Here is a 25,645-nt window from a genome sequence, read left to right on the forward strand (position 1 = left end):
GTTAATGTCAAATCATCTTAAATGATAATTCACCCAAAAATAAAAAATTCTGTCATAATTACTCCAAATGTTCCAAACTAGTAAGACCTTTGCTCATCTTCGGAGCACAAATGAAGATATTTTTAATAAAATCCAAGAGCTTTCTGACCTTGCATAGACAGCAATGCAACTGAAATGTTCCCAGACCCAGTAATGTAGTGGGGATATCTTTAAAATATTCCATGTGACATCAGTGGTTCAACCGGAATTTTACGAAGAGTACTTTTTGTGCGCTGAAAAACAAAAATATTGACTTTATTCAATAATTCTTCTCTTCTGTGTCACTGTCCTCTGCCGTTATTGAGAATAAATAAAGTCATCATTTTGGTTTTCTTTCAGAAAGCTCTCGGATTTCAACAAAAATATCTGAATTTTGTTCCAAAAATGGTCTTACGAGTTTGGAACGACATAGGGGTGAGTAATTAATGATAGAATTTTCATTTTTGGGTGAATTATTCCTTTAAGATTGAGTTTATGAGTTCATTATTGTTTTAAAACCACACTTGAACATGTGCCATAAAAATAGATACAATTGCCATACCTTTATAGATTATTGACAAAAACAGTGAACTCCATGTTTATGAATGGGGTTTATTTCAGTAAGACAGTCCCTTAGCATCAAGTTCTACAATTAAAACAAAACATTTGAGTGTTATTAGTGAAAAGCACAGAGGAGAAAGACAGTTTACAAATCAAATAGGCCTATGTACATTTTTTTTAATTCTATGCCGAACAATCACATACAACATGAAGACAACTCGCTCGCAGCTAGTTTACCATGTTTTACAATAACTCCACCTATATACACCTCTTCAGGCAAAATGGGTAATTTTTTTGTTGAAGTTGATCTACAGAAGAAAAAAAATCTGAATTAATAGTACAGTTGGGGTCAAAAGTTACATCCCCCTTTAGAATTAGCAAAATGCTCCTAATGCATGGTTTTTCCTTCTGGAGCATCAGTGAATGTTTGAAACTTCTGTAATAGTTGCATATGAGTCCCTAAGTGGTCCTCAGTCTAAAAGAGAGATCTCAAAATCATACAGTCATTGTTGGAAAGTGTTTCAAATGCACAAAAATGATGAAAAAACTATTAATTTGTGGGACCTAAAGGATTTTTCTGAAGAACAGCAGGCAGGTTAACTGTTCAGGACAACAAGAGACTCATGAATGACTATCAATAAATAAAAAAAACAAGCCAAGCGGCCGTCTTGCCAGTCAAGAAGTGTCGATCTCCGAATGCGAATGAATGGACTCCGTAGGATGAAATATTAGGCTTATGTGAGGCTCTTTTTACAACTAGAAGGTTAATATTGTTTTTCACTTGCGACAAAACAACGAATTAGCCATGCATTTATATGGAAATATGCTTTAAGAGCTACCCGTCTTTACTCTTCTCGCATTCAGAGATCGACACCTCTTGACTGGCAAGACGGCCGCGAGCGGAAACTCAAACAGTGAAAGTGAGTTGTTCAAAAACTTTCTTTTTAGTAAACTGTGTGTACACAAACAATGTTCTCAATGCTCGAGTTCATGTGTAGAGACCCAGGCGATACTACAAAGTTTCATGGAGTGTTGAGCCTTCTTAGTGTTGTAAAAATATCGATTTTGATGTGCTCAAAGTTATGCCCCTAGTATTCCCATTCACCGGCCATTGACTACAAAATGAAATCACGGTCAATCTCAAATACGGCTCGTTTGTCGTAATTATGCTTTTAAATATAAGTTTGTCTCGTTTACAGTAAAAAAAAAAAAAACAGCCCAGGTTGCATTTTGGCAATAGTTATCCTTTAAGCATCAAGGGTATGTAAACTTTTGAACGGGTCAGTTTTATAAATTAAACTCTTATTTTGGTGGACTACATGTAAGCATCTTTTATGTGAAATATCTTATTCAGGTCAGTACTAAATAAAAAATAACATGCATTTTGTATGATCCCCCTTATTTTGGTAAAACAATGAACATTTTTCAGATTCCGAAAGGGGGGTGTACTTTTGACCTCAACTGTAGGTATGAAATATAATTGTTTTATACTTTTGAAATCTGTCACTTTGTGTTAACTTTCTACCTTCCACCTTTTACAGAGTTTCAGGCAGAGCTCCAGGTACCCCAGAGCAGCAGTAGAGTCATGACATAGATGAACATAATAAGCAGGTAGACGCAGAAGAGGAGCTTGTCCACTTTCAGGCACAGTTCCACCCAGTAAGACTGTGAACTGCCCTCATTGTCCTCCTCCTGTAGGTACAGTCTGAGAGACATCACCTCCTGCAGGATCTTCTCCAGTGGAGAGTCATTGTTTGAGACTTCTGTCAGGGAGAACAAGTCTGGCTCTGGAGACAGATCAAACTCGTAGCCTGGATCAGAGAGAGGACACAATATTAAAGGGATAGTTCATCAAAAATGAAAATTCTGTCATTGATTACTGACCTTCATGTTGTTTCAAATCCATAAGACCTTCATCTTCGGAACACAAATTAAGATTTTTGATGAAATCCGAGAGCTTTCTGACCCTGCGTAGACAGCAACGCAACTACCAAGTTCAAGGCCCATAAAGGTAATAAGGACATTGTTAAAATAGTCCATGTGACATCAGTGGTTCAACATCAATTTTATGAAGCTACAAGAATACATTCAAGAATTGAATAAAAATCATTATTTTTGTTTTCCTTGCACACAAAAAAGTATTCTCATTGCTTTACAACTTTAAGGTTGAACCACTGATGTCACATTTCTACATTTCTTGGCCTTGAATTCCCTTGCTATGTATGCAGAATGAGAAAGCTCTCTGATTTGATCAAAAATATGAACATTTGGGTTTGGAATGACATGAGGGTGAGTAATTAATGACAGAATTTTAATTTTGGGGTAAAAATCTTAAAATTAAACCTCAAACTTAGACCATCAAAGATATATATGAGGTAAGTTCATCATCGGAACAAATTTGGAGAAATTTAGCATTAGTTTACTTGCTCACTGATGGATCCAGTGTGAATGGGTGCCGTCAGAATGAGATTTGAAAATGCTGATAAAAACATCACACAAAACATAATCCACAATACATACATACAACCTCAGTCCATCAAATCAGCTGTTTAGGCTGTCATTCTGATGGCACCCATTCACTGCAGTTGATTCATTGGTGAGTAAGGGATGTAGTGAATAAAAGGCTCCTTTGAAATAAATGGAGTGACCGCAGAATCCAGTGACTGACCAATCAGAATCATTCCTGAAGAGCTATGTAATAATTAATGTGATTATGAAGTAATTCCACTTTAATTAATGTTATTTTATGAATAAACTATTGATCAATGTTAAATATTTTAAACAGGCACCATGATAAATGTGACCCTGGACCACAAAACCTTAAGTAGCACAGGTACATTTGTAGCAATAGCCAAAAATACATTCTATGGGTCAAAATGATATTAAGGATATTAGGATATTAAGTAAACATCATGTCCCATGAAGATATTTTGTAAATTTTCTACCATAAATATATCAAAACTTATTTTTTGATTAGTAATATGCATTGCTAAGAGCTTCATTTGAACAAATTTAAAGGTGATTTTCTCAATATTTTTTTTAAAAATCCTCAGATTCCAGATTTTCAAATAGTTGTATCACACCAAATATTGTCCTATCCTAACAAACTATACACCAGCTTATTTATTTAGTTTTCAGATGACGTATAAATCTCAAATGACCCTAATGACCCAGGGTCACAAATGGACAATATTTTCTCTCCTACCCCCAGACTGCTCCATATCATCCAGTGTCTTCATTGAAGTGAAAGCACTTTCAATAAAGCTCTGATCCATTGAGCCGTATTTGTCTAGTAAGCAGGCAGATATAGACATCTCCTTGACTTCCTTCTCACTGTAATGCAAAAGCTTCACTACGAAAATGGACATTGCCAAACTCAGCACCAGCAGCGCCATGCAGACAGCGAAGAAGGCCCCTGTGGCAAAAAGAGCAGACATTATTGTCAGAGTAAGGTGATGTTGCTGTCCGTCAAGAATGTTGTTAATATGTGACAACAGTAATTAGGAAGAGCTCTGGATGTACTATACCAATGAGGGGTGTTTTAATAGCGGTAGCAGGGATTTCATCCATCAGATTGACTCTGATTACAGTGAAGCCCAAGAGGATGCTAGTCTTGAAAGTGATGCGAGTGCCACTGTTCGGAGGCAGATAGAAGCTGGTGACATCCACCACCATGAAGAAAATGCTCGGGATGAGAAGACTTACCACGTACAGCAGGGGGCGCCTGCGGATCAGCACCTTCAGAGAGAGACAGAAAGGCTGGAATTAAACGCGCTCTCTCTGGGTGATATTTATTCCATTACTTGCCCTCAGAGAAATGTGCTCACGGAGCAGTCTGAAATGGCTGTGTCTAAAGGGGAATTACATAACAAGCTTAAGCCTTCTTCCCATTTCCTGGATTTGCTAAATCAGTGCAATTTCTCATTCTAGAACTGAAATTGTTTTCCCACACCTCAGCTCCCCCTGAGAACCCAGACTTGATTCTTGAGCGTCCTGATCAACCTCGCTGCCACGGAGCTATTTCCTCTCGCTGCCCCTCATCTGGATCAGGACCATCCATTTCACTTTCCTTATTTAAGGCTGCTTAAGCTTCCGCAGTACGACAAAGAGCAATTTCATACCGACTTAAACATGTTCCCCACCCATTTGGCCAATGAGTAAAAACACAAATATGGATCCCTAAATGGCTTCGGCAATGAGCCGCAGAGCAAAGGTAATCAAAGTACACAGCCGTTTCCATGGTGTGCGCATCTTGGTGGAACAGGGTGGATTGCCCACGAGCTTTGAGCTATTGGCCCATTCCTCCCACTGAACACGACGCTCATTGATCAAATGCCAGAAAGACAGTCTCATTATCATCATCCTTTCTGTGTGTTGTCTGCCGCTAAGCCTCATCTATTAGCTTTAGTGTGACTCCACTAACAGCCACGCAAAGGTTGGAGAAGAGTTGTGACACATGTCAGACTAACGTCAATACTCTGGCGTGTCTGGGCTACAGTTACGTGCCTAATGTCTCACGATCCAAAACGAACATCTGCCAGACTCCAAATGCAAGGCAAATTTGGCAGTGGTGAATAAATAAAGAAGTAAAAATATATTAAAAATATTTTTCATTTACAATATGTCACAATATGAAGGAAGTAGCAACAGATATTTTCTTTCTTATTGTGACGTAAATCTGTTAAAAAATTTAAAAAGAGACAAACTATTGAAAAAGAAACTGTAGGGCAGGAATTTGGTTCTGTTCATCAGTTGTTGATTAGATGGAGACAGATCTCAATGTGAGCTTGCAGTCGATTTTCAGAAAGAAACAGGGTTTTAAAGTGATATTTCAGCAAAAAAAAAAGAAAATTCTGTCGTTAATTACTCACCCTCATGTCGTTCCAAACTGTAAGACCTTCGTTCATCTTCAGGACACAAATTAAGTTGTTTTTTGATTAAATCTGAGCACTTTCTGACCCTGCATAGACAGCAATGGAACTACTTTTTGTGCGCAAAGAAAACAAAATTAACAACTCTTCTGTGTAAGTGTTTGACGTGCATTCAAAAAAGGTATTCTTCTTCGTAGCTTCATGACATTACAGTTGAACCACTGATGTCACATGGACTATTTTAACGATTTCCTTACTACCTTTCAGGGCCTTTAATGTGGTAGCTGCGCTGCTGTCTATGCAGGGTCACAAGCTCTCAGATTTCATCAACAATATCTTAATTTGTGTTCCAAAGATGAACAAAGGTTTTACAGGTTTGGAACGACATGAGGGTGAGTAATTAATTACAGAATTTTCTTTTTTTGGGTGAACTATCCCTTTAAGCAAACTAAATGTTTAGAGAACTTTGGCCTGTTTTATAAGCCTATTGACATCACAAAATGTAAACTATATTTTTGCACAGGTCTACAGTATATATAAAGTCGAATATATACAGTTGAGGTCAAAAGTTTACATTCACCTTGCAGAACTTGCAAAATGTTAATTATTGACCTGAATAGGGTATTTCACATAAAAGACATTTACATATAGTCCACAAGAGAAAATAATAGTTGCATTGAGTCTATAAAAATAACCCCGTTTACAAGTTTACATACACTTGATTCTTAATGCTGTGTTGTTACCTGAATGATCCACAGCTGTTGTTTTTTTTAGTGATAGTTGTTCATGAGTCCCTTGTTTGTCCTGACCAGTTAAACCGTCTGTGTTCTTCAGAAAAATCCTTTAGGTCCCATAATTTTTTTTAGCATTTTTTTTAGCATTTTTTTTTTTTTTTTGTATTTGAACCCTTTCCAACAATGACTGTATGATTTTAAGATCCATCTTTTCACTCTGAGGACAACTGAGGGACCCATATGCAACTATTACAGATGGTTCAAATGCTCACTTATACTTCAAAAGGAAACACAATGCATTAAGAGCCAGGGGTGAAAACTTTTTGAATTTTAAGATCAGGGTAAATTTAACTTATTTTGTCTTCTGGGAAACATCTAAGCATCTTCTATAGGTACTGAGGAGCAGTACTAAATGAAAAAAAAAAAAGATATTTAGGCAAAATAAGAAAAATGTATACATCTTTATTCTGTTCAAAAGTTTTCACCCCCAGCTCTTAATGCATTGTGTTTCTTTTTGAAGCATCAGTGAGCGTTTGAACCTTCTGCAATAGTTGCATATGAGTCCCTCAGTTGCCCTCAGTGTGAAAAGATGGATATTAAAATCATACAGTCATTGTTGGATAGAGTTCAAATACACAAAAATGCTGAAAAACCAAAGAATGTGTGGGTCCTGAAGGATTTTTCTAAAGAACAGCGGGTAGTTTAACTGTTCAGGCCAAACAAGAGACTCATGAACAACTATCACTAAACTAAAAAAAAAACAGCTGTGGATCATTCAGGTAACAACACAGTATTAAGAATCAAGTGTATGTAAACTTTTGAACGGGGTCATTTTTATAAACTCCACTATTATTTTATATTGTAGACTATATGTAAAGGTCTTTTATGTGAAATATCTTTTTCAGGTCAGTACTAAATGTATGAACCCTCTTATTTTGGTAAAATAATTAACATTTTGCAGATTCTGCAAGGTCTGCAAAGTATGTCTAATTTTATCCGCATGCATACAGTACATAAACTTTATAGCAAATCTTGTCTTTGCAAAACGTAAAACATATAGGCCCGGTTTCACAGACAGGGTTTAGACTAAGCCAAGATTAGGCCAAAGTTCAATTAGGACATTTAAGCAATTTTCATAAACGTGGTTAGAATAAAAACATTACTGGTGTGCATCTTGAGACAAAACATAGGCACTAATATATTTAAGGATCAATCAGTGCAATTTTATTTTAGTTGAAACAGCTCACATTTACATTTTAGTCTAGGACTAGGCTTAAGCCTGGTCTGTGAAACCGGGGGATAATCACCCATTTCTAATCTAAATGTGACTGTAAGGCATAAAGATATCATGAAAGTTGCTATGAAACACACTTGAAATGTAAAGCCAAACCAACTGATTTTTAATGATTGAATAAGTTCAATATTAATTCTCACATTAAATTGAATCTGTGCGTAGTCTCTGTCCTCTAAATTGAGTGTCCAGTAGTGAGAAGGGACAGACAGCAGCTCCCATTCACCGTCATTCATGAACTCTCTCGTATCATTGGCGATTTCCTCAGCAGGCCTCCACAGAGCTAAATCCACTTCATTCACTGCAAGAGAAAAACATCAGCAGTTAATTGTGTTATTGTACAATTAAGTGTTTATGTTGGTAGGTTTGTGAGAAGCTTATTTCAAATATGTCAGGTTTTAAAAGATCCTAACCAGGCCCGATCAAAAACACTCAGTAATCACAGCAACTCTCATTATATGGAGGCCAGCTTGTTTGCAAAGCACACGCTGTGTACGAGTGAGTAATTTACCTGAGTGGAGCCAGCTGCGAAAGGTCAGAGTGCAGTTCTGCTTGTCAAAGGGAAAGGCATAAATCTCCAGGTGACAGGCTGAGACCACCTGGATGGGTTTGTAGTTTTTTACTGTTCCTGAGCAGTTGACATAAACATATGGGATGACTGGGGATTTGCCAACATCGACACTGGAGAGATAGGAAGACATATGATGCAGTGAGAGTTTAACTCGACAAAATTCATTTCCAGAACACAAAAGGAGCTGGGAGAGATATATCTATCATGTACATACAATTCACTTATAATGACATCAGGCACCCAGATGGCATCCGAGGACAGTGATATTTCAGTGATTCCATCAAACTCTTCAGGATCCCAAACAAGAAACTCATCATTCCATATCTGAAACATTAGAGTAATATGGTTTACTGTTACCTTCTAGTAGGGCCCATGAGAAAGATTCAGATCTCTCAAATATCAGATTCCATGCATTGCAAAATCAGATTACTGTGTATGTGTTTCTCTGCTGGACCTGTCTCGTAAAGATAAAATTAAATGTGTTTTATGAAACCTGCTCATTCATTTTATTCTTCTTTTACAGGAATACCTGTAGGACTTGCAGTTTATGTGGGCACTCAGGTATGAATATAATGTGTAAAATATACTGATATATTTATATACTGAAAGTCTCTTCTGCTGACCAAGCCTGCATTTATTTTATCCAAAGTACAGCAAAAGCCTTTGAAATATTTTTACTATTTAACATAACCTAAACATAAACATGTTTTCTATTTGAATATATTTTAAAATGAAATTTATTCCTGTGATCAAAGCTACATTTTAGCATTATTTCTCCAGACTTCAGTGTCACATGACCCTTCAGAAATCATTTTAATATGCTTATTTGCTGCAGAAACATTTATTATTATTATCAATATTTAAAACAGTTGAGTACATTTCTTTTAGGATTCTTTGTTGAATAGAAATATCCAAAAATCAGCATTTATCTAAAATAAAAAGCATTTGTAACATTATACACTATACCATTCAAAAGCTTGGAGTCAGTATAGTTTTTAAAAAACTTTTACTTATCAAGTATGCTTTAAATGAAACAAAAGTGATGACAAAGACATTTGTAATGTTACAAAAGATTTCTATTTCAGATAAATGCTGTTCTTCTGAACTTTCTATTTAACAAATAGACCTGAAAAAATTCTACTCAGCTGTTTTCAACATAATAATAATAAAAAATGTTTTTTAAGAAGCAAATTTCGAATATTAGAATGATTTCTGAAGGATCATGTAACTGGAGTAATGATGCTAAAAATTCAGTTTTGAAGTCACAAGTATAAATTACGTTTTTAAATATATTCAAATAGAAAACAGTTACAAATATTTCAAAATTTGACTGTTTTTGCTGTACTTCGGATCAAATAAATGTGAGCAGAAGAGACTTTTTAAAAAAACATTAAAAATCTTACTGTTCAAAAACTTTTGACTGGTATTGTAAATATTCAGGTAAAAGGCAAGGGACAGAAGGTTTGATTTCAAGATATTACAGTGAAAAAAAAAAAAACATTTAAAAACAGCTACCATAAACAATCTGCATCAGACTAATCTGAATAAAGTATATCAGCCATATACAATAATGCTACTGTGTATTTATTTATGTACGAAATATGTTACCACTAATTAGATAAATTAATTGATACCAACTTGGCGATACCAAATGCTGGTGGTCACTTTCTGCATCTGTCCATCCTGTGAAAAGATGTGCAGAACTGCTTTATTTTACTGACATTAAAAAAACACTCTTTAATAACTGTGTAATACATTTATTTAGCTAACAACTTCTAACATTTAACATTCCTATGCATTGCAAAAAACGCCTGGCGAGGAAATTGTTCATTGTATGATCAATATTGCAGTAAAACAATTATCAATAGGTTAAAATGCACTTACCACATCTAGAACAGATTGGATTATAAGGTCAATGTAAACGGTAGTTGGTTTGGTCCAGTTCTGGACAGGCCGGACTCCACAGTTATATTTGCGAAGCAATAACCTGGTAAGTTGGTTCAAAGCAGATCTCTTTGGTTTTTCTGGGACTAACTCAGCCTGTGGAATTACTGTAAGAAATGTTAATCAGTGCAGATTTTACCAGTACAATTTGGCAGTATATCGAATTCAGTCGCATTGTTTTAAAATTAACAATATATGTATTTCTCTGAAAAGTGGATTTTTAAAATAGTCTTAGTTTTTTTCTGTCTTTTGGATATTAAATGTTCATGCAACTGATTGATTGTAAAGCTAATAAAGTACAAACAAGAAGAAGCACCGGACTTACCTGACAGTAACAAAGATAGCAAAAGGACAGGATTCATCCTGTCAGTCCTGACAATTAAGAAGAAAACTACAAACAGATTCAAGTCGGTTTTCACTGCCTTTGTCCCAGCTTTCAAAAATGTATCCTGTCACAAAGTGTGTTTTATTCCAGTGAAATGCTTAGGAGCATCAGAACGGTCGTTGTGCACATGACTGCAACAAATGCACAGCGGCAACTAGCTCACCACTCTAGCCAATTGATTTTCCATTATGATGGTAAGAAGATCTGGGTTTAGTGAAAAAGATGTGTACTCTGACTGCTCAATTCATGGACCCTAGGCAAAGTATACTAGTAGAGCATAATGTGTTATAAAACATACATAATCACAGTTATGAAATAATCTGTAAAAACATCTAAAATGCTTATTTTATTCTTTATTACTTATTGAACAGGATTTTGCAATGCTGTTTAAATGATAAGGAAAACAAATGGGTGCATATTTTAACAAGATCATTGTCATGTGGTTTAAATGTGGTAATGAATTTCTTTATCTTTGACAGTCTTTGACAGTAAGCAAATAATGAATACAGTGTGAAGAAGTGAACTGTGTAAAAAGCACAGTGTGATATAGTGTAGTATGATGCAAGTTCAGCAGGTTTTTCTTATTTCAACAGGTGTTTAGACTTTCTTGCCTTAGATATTCTTGCCACATAGCCTACAGAACATTCTGTCAGCCTGCAGTAAGCTTATTATAAAGAATATGATTCTCACTTTTTATTATAAGCAATGTTGGAGAGTAACCGGCTACATGTAACATAATAGTGTAATTTAATTACAAAATAAATGTAACTATAATCTGTTACAGTTACCGAAAAAAAAATGTGTATTAAATTACAGTTACTTTTGAAAATGTTAAAGATTACAAAGGGGGTTACACCTGAATATTTTCGCACACATACAGACTTGATTGACTGAAATGTTTCCTGTATAGCTATGCAAAGATTTGTTTTGAAAAAACAGTATAGCTATTAAACTATTTCTTGTTATGATTTTAAATCTGTATTCATCCTCAGAATGATCTCAAGGTAAAAAAATCTGTTAAAGTCTGATTTTGTGGTGGCTGTGCTTTAAAAATAAATTATTATAATCTTAATTCAAGTAATGAAGGATTTTGAAAGTCTTACAGTAATTAGTGTTGTGTACTACTGTAAGGTTAACCTTGCCTTCTTTAAATGTTTGAAAAGTATTAACAGTTGAAAACAAAAATTAATTTAGAAAGGTATTCAAAATGTAATCATATATAATCATTTAAATAATTGAAATAGTTACACATTACTTATTACCAATGTTGGGGGTAAAGCAATAAAAGTTACATTAGTTATGTAATCAGATTACTTTTTTCAAGTAACTAGTAAAGTAATGCATTACTTTTTAATTTACAAGAAAATATCGGAGTTACTTTTTCAAATATGTAACACCAGTTACTTTGCTTTCCCATTTATTAACTGACAAGTCTCCTGTTCCCATGTGTCACGAAGCGTGTAGGGAAGGGCAACACGACATAGAGTACATAAAAAGTCTTTAATAACTCTTCGGGCAGAGTGACAAACAAACAGGAATCGCAGGAGAACACACACAACAAAGGAACACAGGTGTAACGTTTGTCGTTTGTAGCCGGCCAAATGCTGCGTCCCAATTCGCCTACTTATACTACGCCCTAAAAGTATGTACTCTTTTTGTGAAGAAAAAGTACATACTTTTGAGTATGTAGCAGAATAGTAGGCGAGCTTTGGGACATACTACTTCGTCATAACTGCTTTTTTAACGGACGCTCTGTTGCTTAGTTACCTGAATCCTGTCACTGTTTAAACTGCCCTGTCAATCATCACAGTTAACATTATCTACATTTCGTTTAATTTAATTTCCTATCGTAATAGAGAGAAATGAAGAGGCACGTTCTTTCATGAGTCTTTCATGCCAAGAACTCTGCTCATGTTTGCATAATTATGCATTTAAACGTTAATGACCAAACCTATCTTTATAAAAGTTCATAATGTTGCTGCACATGAAATATAACGAGGATAACATTTAAAATATATATTTTTTATCAGGTTACACACTGATTATTTATCACTCAAATCCCTTTCTCTACCTGTCCGTTGGTCGCGCATATCCTCCATGTTTGTAGTTTTTTTAACACTTTTTATGCGTGTTTGCAGTTCTAATCGAATCCTCGTTCACCGCGCAATGTGTTGTGGGCAATATTAGCCGTTAGAGTGTGCATTGATCCGCACTTCGAATTCTGAAGTCAAGTAGTAGACCATCCGGGAATCTTTGGAATACTTTTTTCAACATACTACGATTTGGGACATACTAATTCTATTTTCGAATACTATTTAGGACGGATAGTATGCGAATTGGGACGCAGCAAAAGAAACAGGGAAATAAAACCAACTTATAAAGGGGAGATAATTGCAACAACAGGTGGAGGGGATCAGACAAACGAGAAGGAAGACCAAATATGGGCATGGGAGAAACCAAACAGACAGTCCAAAGGGGGAAACACTGGGGAAAACCAAGACAAACAGTCCAAGGGTGTGACACCATGTTAAAATCAAAATCGGGTGTAAGTACAGAGGCGCTGTGTGTGCTATGGAAACATTATGTTACTGTAGTTCCAGACTAAATGTGAACATGCATTAATTCATCTCACTCACAAACATTCAGTATTTCTCAAAATGAATAAAAAACAGAGAAATGCAAACTCAGATGACACAAATCTGCAATAATTAAATCCTAAATAACACAAATATCCTTTATGTATTTAATCCAATTTGCTGCTGACCCTCGATGGTCTGAATTAACCATGAATTTAACCATACTAAAAAGCAAAAAAAAAATTACTTTAGATTAACTAACATTTGTGCTTAATGTTTTATTGCTGAAGAGTGTTGAACTTTCTTCTCCTGCAGTCTACTGTACAGACATGAATTTACTTTTCTTTGGCTTATTCTATTCTTTTACAAGCAAGCGCTGCCCAGATTTAAGAACGCAAAAGTAACGTAGCACATACATTACTTTCCATAAAAAGTAACTAAGTAATTACTTTTTTAGAAAGTAATACAATATTGTAATGCATTACTTTAAACGTATTTTCCCCAGTAATTAATAGGGGTATCTTGTAATCAATAACCTATTACATTTCCAAAGTAATCTTCTCATCACTGATTATTAGTTATTGCCAGTTCAATGTACATATATGTATATCGTATTAAGGAGAGTCACTCTCAACCAAAATTAACCAAAGGAAAGCTTTATACACTTTCCGAATGAAAAGCCCGTATTAACAAACTGCAGTTACTAAATTAATGTGAGATGTCTTTCAAAAAGTGTAAGAACTTTATCATTTTTATTTAGGGGTTACTAAATGCTATTTCACCTTTTTTACGTCTAATTGAATCGTTTACATTGCCTATACGGCAAACAAAATTGCCACTTAATTTAGTTTAATGCATAAAAATACCTCTGTCTAAAGTGCTTCCTTTGACGTTTCTTGACTGTTTACCATGCGCGCGCACGACGATTCCCAGCGCGTGCTTGTGTGTGAGAGCGTTTGTCCCGCGCGCCGCTTGTGTGGGTGTGTGTGTGGGGGGCATATGGAGTAGGTCACACTCTGGAGTCAGGGCGAAGAAATCTGGAGAAATATTTAAAAAAAAAAAAAAAAAGACACTGCCATGAGAGTTGAACAGGATTTTGAACATGGGGAAACGTCCGAAAACTCGGTGAGTGTGTTGTGTTTTAAAGAGAAACCTATTCAAATTAAAATGGTAACACGGTTTTTTATCAGTGAGATACAAGTTAACCTAACGTTAGACACACAGCAGTGGCTGTCACTGTTTTATTTGCTTTAAACAGTTAGTATATTTTGTAGACTTATTCTGTTTGAAAAAAACAATAATTCTAATAATAGTAATATTTAATTCAACAAAACATGTTTATAAAATCTGAAACACATACTATTGGAATTTATATCCTAATTTAAAACCCATTCATTGGCACCCATTCTTATTAAAAAATCATGACAAGCACTACACAAAATTCATTTGGACTCTAGGAATCAAATATCCAGTAAATAACATCTACTTTATGCACTTGTTAAGTTTTTTAATGATTCTTTGATCCCATTAGAATCTAATAGAAATCTTATAAGTTACAGACTGAGATTCTGTTCTGAAGGGTTTTGATTTTCCTTAAATGATTTTGTCTTAAATACCTTTTCTAAATGAAGTGTTTAAATGTTTAATGCTATCTTCTGAATGAAATCAAGGAATTGGTGAATTTGCTTGTGTCACTCAAGCTCGTCTATGATAAACACAAGCGCTATCTGTGTCGAAGGCCCAAAATAGAGCTCTGAGTGCTGCTCACAGGCCTCCAGCTCACCATATATGTCTTCTGCTCCCAGCCTAGGGTGTCTGGCTGCCTCCACAGCCATGCTGACATTCCCACCTGCTGTCAGAGTTTCTTTATATAGTTCTGTAGCTCCTACATCTATTATCTGGGCCACAGACTTTTTTTAAAATGTTTACATGCCACATGCTAAAGCCTATTTTCAGGCACACTGTACTTGGGAAAAAAATCAGAAGATTTAACAGAAGATGTAGACGTTTTCTAGCCCAAGGCTTTTATAAGTGTTGATCGGGCCAGCTACAGACTCCTCCAGCCCACATTGATTTGACACCTGAGTCAGAAATGCGGTTATGCTGGGTGATAAATCCAAGTGCAAATTGCGTCTCATATCATATTCTTGTTTTGATCAGTTCACACCTGCTCTTTTTTTCTGGAACGGATCCTGTTATTGAGTGGTTAATTGCTCAAGTGGGTCTTGTTATCGCAAACAGAAGTATTCTCAATATGCCCGTGGCAAAGCATTTGAATTTTTGATCCACAGAAATTAAAAAACAGCATGTTTGCTTGTCTTTTTCAGAGCCAAATGCTGCTTAACCAGCTCAAAGAGATTACTGGCATTCAGGATCTGCAGGTTCTCCAGAGCGCCCTGAACGTATGTTTAGTATTGCAGCACTTATCCCTGCGTTTATAAGACGAGCAGCAGATGTAATGATACTGACATGGCTATTAATAGAAAAAAAGCATGACAAATGTTTGTAAATATGTAAATCATACCATGTGCCAGAGTTTCCCTTACGTTCAGCGGTGACCTAGATGTGGTACTAAAACACAGCATCAGTAGTGATGACTAATTGTGAGAAAACTCTTTATCCAGGCTAGTCAGGGTGATATCAGCCACGCCATTGGGCTACTGACCACTCAGCCCCCGGAAGAGGAACACATGCCTGAAGAACCAGCTAAAGCCAATAATGAGAGGAACACCTCCAATACACAGAACGGTGGGATGAAACCACACTATTAATATCAAATGACTTTCATGTCATCACCTTTTCCAAAGATTCAATTCTTTATATAGCTAATGTCATGATGTTTACTTTATGCTCTTGTATCTGGACTTGTTCTCAGGACCTGCTAAAGATGACCTGCAGACCGCCATTGAGCTTAGTCTTCAGGAGTCACAGCAGGCCGAAGCGGAGCAGAGAGAGCTGCACAGGTTTCAACATGATTACACTTTCCTTCATAACTCATTGAATACTACTAACGTACAAACCATCTGCTATTTGGCATTAGAAATACTTGCATGTGCCAAAAGTACTTTTCAGTTTTTTTTAATGACATTATTAGCTATTCAGCAAGGACAAATTAACTATTATTAGAATGAAGTCTGAAGGATCATGTAAAGGACACTGAAAACTGCAGTAATGATGCTGAAAATTCAGCTTTTTACATTACATTGTAAAATATATTAAAATAGACAATAATTGTAATTATATTGCAGAATATTAATGTTGTTGTTACTATATTTTTGATCAAATAAATGGCAAATAAACAAGACTTCTTTCAGATACAAAAAATGTTACAGACCCCAAATGTCATTGACTTTTAATACATGTAACTATAAAAAATAATCAACTTGTAATGAAAAGGACTATCATTGTGTAATACTTATAAGACAATACTTCTATAATAATTGTAACAGTGCTTGGGGACAATTGTGAACTAATATATGAACATATTGAGTCTCAAATAAGAGCACCCTTGAAATAAAATTATTGTTTATAATTAAAGGAACACTCCACTTTTTTTGGAAATAGGCTCATTCTCCAAAATGACCAACGAGTTTCGATATTTGTCCTATTTAAAACTTAACTCTTCTGTAGTTATATCGTGTACTAAGACCGGCGGAAAATGTAAAGATGCGATTTTCTAGGCCGATAAGATTAGGAACTACACTCCCATTCTGGTGTAATAGTCAAGGAAGTTTGCTGCCGTAATATGGACGCAGCAGGCGGAGTAATATCACGCAGCGCCTGAAATTAGTTCCCAGCTAGATAACTTCCAACGAGGAACGCTCCCTGTGCATGCAGTTGGTCACATTGTGCTGCGATGTGCTGTGTGATATTAATGCGCCTGCTTCGGCCATATTACGGCAACAAACTTCCTTGACTATTACGCCGGAATGGGAGTGTAGTTCCTAATCTTATCGGCCTAGAAAATCGCATCTTTACATTTTCCGCCGGTCTTAGTACACGATATAACTACAGAAGAGTCAAGTTCAAAAGTTTGGGATCAGTAAGACTTGTTTTTTTTTATTATCTTATGCTCATCAAGGCTGCATTTATTTGATCAGAAATACAGAAAAAACTGTAATATTGTGAAATGTTATTACAATATAAAATAATAGTTTCTATTTTAATATACTTCAAAATATAATTTATTCCTGTGATGCAAAGCTGAATTTTCTTCAGCCATTACTCCAGTCTTAAGTGTCACATTATCCTTTGAAATCATTCTAATATGCTGATTTATTAACAGAATTATTTATGTTGGCAACAGATGTCCTGCCAACTTTTTTTTTTTTTGGCCTGTTATACTTTTTTTCTTTGATGAATAAAAAGTTAAAAGGAACAGCATGTATTCAAAATAGAAATCTTTTCTAACAAAATAAGTCTTTGCAATCACTTTTGATCAGTTTAACACATCCTTGCTGAATAGAAGTATTAATTTCCTTCAAAAAAAGAAAGAATAAAAATGTACTGACCCCCAAACTTTTGAACGGTAGTGTATATTGTTGAAAAATATTTCTGTTTGAAATAAATGCTGTTCTTTTAAACATTTTAATCCTCAAAAGAATTCTGAAAAAAGTATCACAGGTCTAAAAAAAATATTAAGCAGCACAACTGTTTCCAACATTGATAATAAATCAGTAAATTAGAATGATTTCTGTAGGATCACATGACGCTGAATACTGGAGTAATGATGTTAAAAAACAGCTTTGGCTACAGGAATAAATTTTATTTTAATGTATATTAAAATAGAAAAACTTTATTTTAAATCATAATAATATTTCTGTATTTTTGATCAAATAAACAGCCTTGATGAACATAAAGTACTTTTTTTTTTTTAAATATTACCGATCCCAATCGTTTGAATAGCAGTGTACTGTACATTAAGTATCTAAAATAAGTTAAATTCTCTTTACTATAATATATAGTAAGTCAGTAACATTCCTCAGCTTGGTACTTTGATGAGATAATGTTAATTATTTGTTTTAAAAGTTTAAAGTACCTATGCAGTCAAAAATTACGCTTTAATGTGATGTTTCAATCAATTTTAGTGCTACAATTGCCTCTAGTCAATCAAAACAGATTTTTTGACACCTCCAAAGATAATTTCTCAAAATAATTTTAGGAAAAATACGTAGAACAATTATTTCTTAAAATAATTAACACCTTTATCTTTGGCACAGAGAAAAAAAAAATATTAACCATATGCTGAGCGAGTGTCATCACTCTAAACTAAGTGTGAATGAAGCTATTTAGAGCCTTACAATTGCTCCATTCTTCTCTGCTACAGTGGACTTGTGTGAATTAGAATTTAGAAATCATGGGCAGCAGTAACTAGTAATCAGACTCTGGTCTTGACTGTCTTACCTACTCCTATTTTTATTCCAGGGCTCTTGAGGTTAGTGCAGAAGAGAATGCGGCTCGCATGAAAAGAAAGAGGTGTGAGGGGTCTGGAGAGAGCGGCAGCCCTGCTGACTGGATCCGACAGGAGGACTGTCCTGTTGGCATCCGTAATGTGGGAAATACCTGCTGGTTCAGCGCTGTCATTCAGGTGGGTGGAGTTTTTAATCACAAATTTTGCTTTAAGATGATGAATAGTCAATATTTTCAATAAAATTACATTATTAGCTCATTTTTAGGGGGAGTTTGATATGGCTTATGAAAACTGTGTTGTGAAAGTTAATTGTAAGTGCTGGACTACAATAATTATAAAACAGATTCATGTAGAAATCCCGTTCTAAAATTCTAAGACTGCAGTAAGTGCTTTCTTCCAAACTGTTACTATGTGATCTGGCCATACTGTGTAAATTAAATTAGTGGTGTTGCTAATGACTGGAGAATAGAGAAGATCAGGTAGAGCGTCTGTTTTTTATTTATTTATTTTTTGTTCCTGACTGCAGAAGCGTTTCAGAGCTGTAATTTTATTATATCCATTCCAGACTGAATTTAGCGAGGCTTCTCAGATGTCTGTGTTGAAATATAAGCCTTCACTGATATTGATTGATGTCTGAGCTAATTAAATAGAGCGTTGTTTTGATGATAAAGAGAGGCATGAACTCATGGAGTGAGTTTATGGCTTATAGATAAATAACAAACAATCTTTTGTTAATTTTGTAATGCAGTTTAATGATGTCATTTGACAACAGTCACAGCATGAATATGATTATCCCTAGTATAAATACATGTTCTGTTTTTTTTAATGAATGAATACTTTACAATACAACACTGACACAAAAGACTTTTACATTGTTACGGAAACATTCAGTAAAAAAAATGTTCCCTTGAACTTTTTATTTATCAAAAAAAAAAAAGGTGTCATGGTTTTCACAAAAATGTGTTTGAGCTCCAAATCAGCATATTAGAAATAAATTATATTGTAAAATATATTAAAATAGAAAACAGTTATTTTTATTTGTAATAATATTTCAGAGTATTACAGTTTTTACCTGTGTTTTTGATCAAATACATGCAGACTTGGTGAGCATAAAAGTTTTCTTTCAGAAAAGTTATAAAATCTTATCGACCCGAAATGTTTTTTTTTTTTTTTTTAGAAACATCTGTTTTTTGCATCTGTAATAGGGATGCACTGAATGTTCGGCAACCGAAATAAGCAAAAAGGCAGAATAAATTATACCGAACAAAGATGTGACGTGATCAAATAGAGGCGTGCAATAATGCAGCCAACATGTGGGCAGTGTGGAAGCATTTACAACTGTCCAAGAAAGACACAAAAATTACATTTTTCAAACATTACAAGCACCGACAGCACAAGACTGTTTAGTACCGCATCGCATGTCTTCCATGAGGAGAGAAAGGGGTGGTTGTTTCTGGTTACTGTATGATGACTGAAATTGCGAAATGGCCTTAAACCATTAGTAAATAAACTACAGAACACTGTGTTGTCTAATACACGCACAAATTGTATTTATTCTGACAGAGCTGCATGAGCTTGTTAGCCAGGGTTCAAAGTCCAAAGCACGAGGGAAATCTGCGTGATGAGAATTATTCATGAATCTGCTGCTGTCAGCAAAAAGTAGTACTAAGGTCTTCTTGTGGTTTCTGCCAAAATAACAGCCAACATTCATAAATGTTAACATTGTAATTTTACTGTTCTGTAAAATAAAATAAAAAAGTAAGACAAAAATAATGATAACAATCATTACAACAGCTCAATGAATACATTTATTCTAACATTCTCCTTTGCTCAGCAAGGCTGCATTTATTTGTACATTAAAAACACATGCCTGATTCAAGAAGGGGGTCTTAAAAATGGCCAAAGAATATTATTTTGCTAACTTATTCATTTTAAGTTAAATTGTGCTTTGCTGGTAGGCTATAATGTCTACTAGAATGTTAAAAAATGTTCAGTGTTAAATAAATATTGTTAAATTGTTTTGTAGTTGTAGTAATGACAGTGTCTTAATATTTTCTGGAATTTTGTCAATAATGATAATTAGACATTTTGCTGAGCGTGTTTTTGTGCTGGTGTTTCATTCAATAGTGACATTTGAAATAATTTTGGGGTAAAAAGGGAAATTACTTTAAATTAGAGATGCACCGATTGCAATTTTCTTGGCCGATACCGATTCCGATTTTTCAGTAAGTGTGACCTGCCGATTCCGTTTTTTGCCGATTCCGATTTTTTTTTTTAAGAACTGTAATGAAAGCATGGGTCTATACAGAAATATTTTCTTTAATTAAATTTATTTTATAAAAAAATACATTTTTAAACATTACAGGATATTCTTACAACAAAATAACTTTAACAACAAAATAAAGTGCTTTGTGCCTTTGCAAAAGGTATAAAATTAGTTCCTGTAACTAACATAGTATATAGTTATACTAGCAAAAATCTTTTCCTCAATGTTTTTTTTTATTTTATAATAAAATAAATGTATAAACATTACAGCATCTTCTCATATTAAAATAACTTTAACAAAATAAAGTGCTCTGAGCCTCGAAAACATTAGAAATAAAATATAAGTAACAAAGCAGGCATACAAAAATCTACTTTTCTTCAATTAATTTTATATGGATTTTTTTTTAAACATTACTTACAGGATCATCTCACAACAATACCTTTAATAACAAAAAGCGCACTGTGTCTTCAAACAGGTATAAATACCAATGCTAGTACTAAATGCTATTACTTGAGCATTAATAGCAAATTTTTCTTGATAAAGAGAAGCATTTCTGCCTTGTCACCAGTTAATCCAGCGGTAACGTTACTACACTTCGTAACATTCATTCACATATTTGCGCAACGCCACCGCATACAGCAAATTCATACACAGATGAAATTTACTAGAGAGGTGTAACCAGGGCCGCTGCTGGCCAAATGGGTGCCCTAAGCAAAAATTTACTTTTGTGCCCCCTCCCCCAAATATTACGGAAGTAAAAAAAATAATAAAAAATAATAAAAAAACACCTACTATAGGGGCCAAAATAGAACTTTATTCAAATAAAAGTAATTACACAAATAAATTGTATCATTTATAAATTACAATTGTATCTCTACAGCAAAAAAACAAACAAACAAAAAAACTAAAATTACACTTTAAATAAAACTTTTAAAAATGTGAAATCTTAATAAAATAAACAATAATAAACTGAAATAAAATCAACACTGTCATCTGCTGGAGCTTTCCAAAGTTAAAAATTTACAATAAAGCAGACTTTGACAATAAAGCAGACAAGGGTTATGATGTCCACATATTTTTGTTGAGGAAATGATAAGAAAGATTATGTGGATATTTTAAACGTTTGGTCAATATTAAACAAGGAATTTGATCATCATGTAAGTGTAACAACTGCATTTGGTGCCCTTTTCAGGCATTTCTATTAAAATTGTAATGTAAACTGTTAATTTTGTATTAGATTATGTATTTTAACACTGTTATTTAATGACACCATATGATCATTATTAATCAATAATCATAATTGCCTCTGTGTTTTAATATAATGCATTTTAAGTCACTGTGTTTACTTAGATCTGCTTGTATTCATATTAAGAAAGATGCGTTAGTCGTGAAATTATTACCGACATTAAAACACATTATTAACGTTGACAGAATAAAATAAAGTTTCACAGGATTATGAACGCACCTGAAAGTGATGCACGGGCTTCATCTTGGGCTTTTTTTTTCTTTCGTTTCTCGGCGCTGGACTGTTGATGTCTCTTTCCAGGACCAGGCATATTGTTCATCAATTATTATCATCATTTTTTGCCAAATAGGCAGCCGTAAACAGAGGTGACGGCGCGTCACGGCGCAGATGCTGCGCGTCATCACGTGTGCTTACTAGCCTACTCTGCGCTCACCGTAAAATGCAATATATACGTTTATATTTTTATATTTTTGTTTATTTGTATATGTATATTATTAATATTAATTTATTATTATAATATATAAAAACGATTTTTTTGAGCAGCTGGGATGGTGCCCCCCTGGGAGTTGGTGCCCTACGCAGACTGTGTACTCTGCGTATAGGGAGCGGCGGTACTGGGTGTAACATAAATGCATCTGTAAATAAATACAAATTAAATTAAATTAAATTAAATTAAAAAATGTCGCGCACGCTTAAATTACCTTCAAATGTAACATATATGCTCGCTTCAAACTATTAGTGTGTGAAGACGCTGTATGCGGTGGCGTAGCGAAAATATGTGAATGAATGAAAGTGTAGTAAACTTCAACAGATGTCCCCTGCTCAGGGAGTAGGGAGCAATGAACACTGGGCAGGGACCATGTCAATCGGAACACAGTTCATTCACGAAGCTTACTTCTAACGAGCGGGTTAGCTGAATCAGGTGTGTTAACTAAGAGAGACATGCAAAATAAGCAGAGCGGGGGGCGCGATCTACCACATGTCCAAACACGTGCGTGGTTCGTGGTTGTTCCCTCACGTTGTATTTTGGCCTTATAAATGTTACAAACTGCGATCTTTGTGTCGTCTTCACTCACACCAAAGACATGTTTACACGCGACTGTGAGTGCGTGCGTGGCTGTGACGTAATTGCATGCGCCGCTGGCAATAAAAGGATCAGCTAGGAATCGGCAAGAGGAGAAATTGACCGGCCGGTCACCGATCCGGGCCGATCATGCAAAAAATCGTCCGATTCCGATCACTAGCCGATCAGTTGGTGCATCTCTACTTTAAATATAAACCTAAAAGGAGGAGGAAGGAGGAAGGAGGAAGTGAGGTGACCCATACTAGGAATTTGTGCTCTGCATTTAACCCATCCAAGTGCACACACACAGTAGTGAACACACACACCGTGAACACACACCCGGAGCAGTGGGCAGCCATTGCTGCGGCGCCCGGGGAGCAGTTGGGGGATCGGTGCCTTGCTCAAGGGACTCACCTCAGCCGTGGTATTGAGGGTGGAGAGAGTGCTGTACATTCACTCCCCCCACCTACAATCCCTGCCGGACCTGAGAATCGAACCTGCAACCTTTGGATTACAAGTCCAACTCTCTAACCATTAGGCCACGGCTGCCCCAAATCGCCAGTAGGTGGCAGCAAATCACTGCACATATGAGTCATTTAGTCATTAATTTAATTGATTCATTCAAACGGCTGATTTATTCAACATAACACCATCAGAGACAGAGACAGTTCTGCTGTGGCTTTGATTGAAACTAATTTAGAGTGTTTGCATTTGCGTCATGGTTTGGTCAGTCACCCGGATGCGTAGCCATATTGGATATCACTCGGATCTAAACAACCACATGGATTGCACGGTTAATGTACTAGTAAAAATGCTGTTCTGCTAGTTCATGCTGTCTAAACCTCAGAAAAAAAACTTGTGGAAGCTGCTAAATCATGTAGAAAAGGACTTAGCAAGCAGGAAAGGGTGCATATTTTGACAAAATAAAGTTAATAGGTGGTAAAAGATATGTACGAGCAGTATTAATTAAGATATTCGCCTAATATTTCACCTAGCTGACTGGAAATGATAAGAACAAACATAAATGTTGTCACGATTCTTGCCCTGGAAATCCTTTTTCAGTTTGGCCAACCACAAACGCCTTTTGTTCCTCAGACAGTTTTTGCACTCACTCGTTTTCTTGATTTATTATAACTTTTGGCAGTCTATAGTCTCCAAATGACCGATTAGTACAGCCATGACAATAATTGACCATTTCAACAGCAATAATCAGCAAAATATGCAAGTTTCGTTCGATTCAGTGGCTTAGTTTACGTTCAGTGCCAGCAATATGGACGATTGATGACACCTCGTGAAAACACTTTCTTGTGTCAGTTTGCCTCCTCCTATTGCAAATGGTGGGAGGTCTTTATTTTTATATGCCAGCAATGTCTCTGTTAGCTTCTTAAATTGTTAATAGTACCACATCTATTACTCAAGAGTCTCAGAACATTCATAATATACTATCAAACTTGGTACATGAAACACAGCAAGGCTAATACTCAACCAAAATGCACTCTGACGTCAAAAGACATTATTGTGCCAATAAAACTGGTCAAATAGGGCGACTATAATTGTTCATGTCCTAATGCATGACGCTAGAAAAGCGCAAATTGGACTAAAAAACAAAATTCTATGTTTGTGTATAGTCTCTGTTCCATCTGCCGGTGTTCCGTAGACTGGTGCTCAATTACTGCCTGTCTGAGCGTGTGCTGGAGAAATGCAAAAGTCATTCAGTAAGTAATCTGCCAGATGAGCATGAGTATCATTTATTCTGTTTAGTCTGTGTTTGTATATGCTAAAATTGTAATTTTTTTGGTGTTCTATTCCTTTAAATTAAAATACAGTTTAATTCTTGATGCTAACATTGCTCAGCTTCACTAGTAGATCTACTTGTATATGCGAATTATTCCACTATATGCTGACTGGATTTCTTTTGCAGGAGAAAAGAAACATCGCCTTCATGCAGGAGTTGCGTTGCCTGTTTGCTCTGATGGTGGGCTCAAACCGTAGGTTTGTAGACCCCTCTGCAGCAGTCGAGCTTCTCAGGGATGCATTTAGAACCAGTGAGGCACAACAGGTACATCATTTGAATAATATGATTCACAGCTGTTCTGTCGGGGGCTAATTTTAAAATGAAACGGTTGCAAATGACAGGCTAATAAAAGATATCTTGAAATGAAATGCCATTCACAGCACTTTATAAAGCTACGTTAGAGCTTCTTCTACAGACACTGTTGTATTCTTGGAAAACGGTGTTTATTTTAAGCTTGCTTGTTCTAGGATGTCAGTGAATTCACACACAAGTTGCTTGACTGGCTAGAGGATGCGTTCCAGCTGGCTGCTAATGGAAAGTAAGTTCATAAATTATAAATAATAATAGTCTTTGATGAAGTGAGCATGATTTAATTTCGATGCTTTTTTGTGCCCAGATTATGAAAGCAGTGCTTAAATGTTAAATGGCTCAGATTTTTATAAATATGGACCTCAAAAATATTTATATCATGTCATAAAAATATTTATATCATTAATGTGTAATATAATATTTGACCCTGGACCACAAAACCTGTCTTAAGTAGCACGGGAATATTTGTAGCAATTGCCAAAAATCATTAGGATATTAAGTAAAGATCGTGTTCCATGAAAATATATTGTAAATTTCTTATTGTAAATATATCAAAACTTAATTTTTGATTAGTAATATGCATTGCTAAGAATTTCATTTAGACA

General features: G+C 35.3%; 2 protein-coding genes across 4 annotated transcripts in view; one reads left to right on the forward strand and one right to left on the reverse strand.

The window, feature by feature from the left end:
- Positions 1–638: 638 nt before the first annotated feature.
- LOC141292007 (5-hydroxytryptamine receptor 3B) lies at positions 639–10,562 on the reverse strand. The gene is made up of 9 exons (XM_073823985.1): positions 10,539–10,562; positions 9,931–10,086; positions 9,685–9,729; positions 8,261–8,370; positions 7,987–8,156; positions 7,619–7,776; positions 4,107–4,317; positions 3,785–3,994; positions 639–2,390 (listed from the first exon to the last, which is right to left on the reverse strand). The coding sequence occupies exons 1-9, from the start codon at positions 10,560–10,562 to the stop codon at positions 2,125–2,127; spliced, it is 1,350 nt and encodes a 449-aa protein (XP_073680086.1). The 3' UTR covers positions 639–2,124.
- Positions 10,563–13,941: 3,379 nt separating this feature from the next.
- Positions 13,942–25,645, forward strand: part of usp28 (ubiquitin specific peptidase 28) — a 39,039-nt gene continuing 27,335 nt past the window's right edge. For all 3 annotated transcript variants that reach the window (XM_073823870.1, XM_073823871.1, XM_073823872.1), the window contains exons 1-8: positions 13,942–14,076; positions 15,279–15,353; positions 15,576–15,699; positions 15,827–15,914; positions 18,376–18,538; positions 24,565–24,651; positions 24,858–24,995; positions 25,199–25,269. In XM_073823870.1, coding sequence (XP_073679971.1) covers positions 14,029–14,076; positions 15,279–15,353; positions 15,576–15,699; positions 15,827–15,914; positions 18,376–18,538; positions 24,565–24,651; positions 24,858–24,995; positions 25,199–25,269 — 794 coding nt within the window. In that variant the 5' untranslated portion in view covers positions 13,942–14,028. The remainder of the gene's footprint in view (positions 14,077–15,278; positions 15,354–15,575; positions 15,700–15,826; positions 15,915–18,375; positions 18,539–24,564; positions 24,652–24,857; positions 24,996–25,198; positions 25,270–25,645) is intronic.

Source organism: Garra rufa, chromosome 19 (assembly GCF_049309525.1).
Source record: "Garra rufa chromosome 19, GarRuf1.0, whole genome shotgun sequence".
NCBI classification, from domain to species: Eukaryota; Metazoa; Chordata; class Actinopteri; order Cypriniformes; family Cyprinidae; genus Garra; species Garra rufa.

What these genes read in the sequence shown, in the direction of transcription:
- LOC141292007 (XM_073823985.1), bottom strand. Translation starts at nt 10,562, where the DNA reads ATGGAAAATCAATTGGCTAGAGTG. An exon ending in GATGTCATTATAAGTGAATT is followed by an intron (nt 8,157 to 8,260) that starts GTATGTACATGA and finishes CTATCTCTCCAG; the next exon opens with TGTCGATGTTGGCAAATCCC. An exon ending in TATTAAAACACCCCTCATTG is followed by an intron (nt 3,995 to 4,106) that starts GTATAGTACATC and finishes TTTTTGCCACAG; the next exon opens with GGGCCTTCTTCGCTGTCTGC.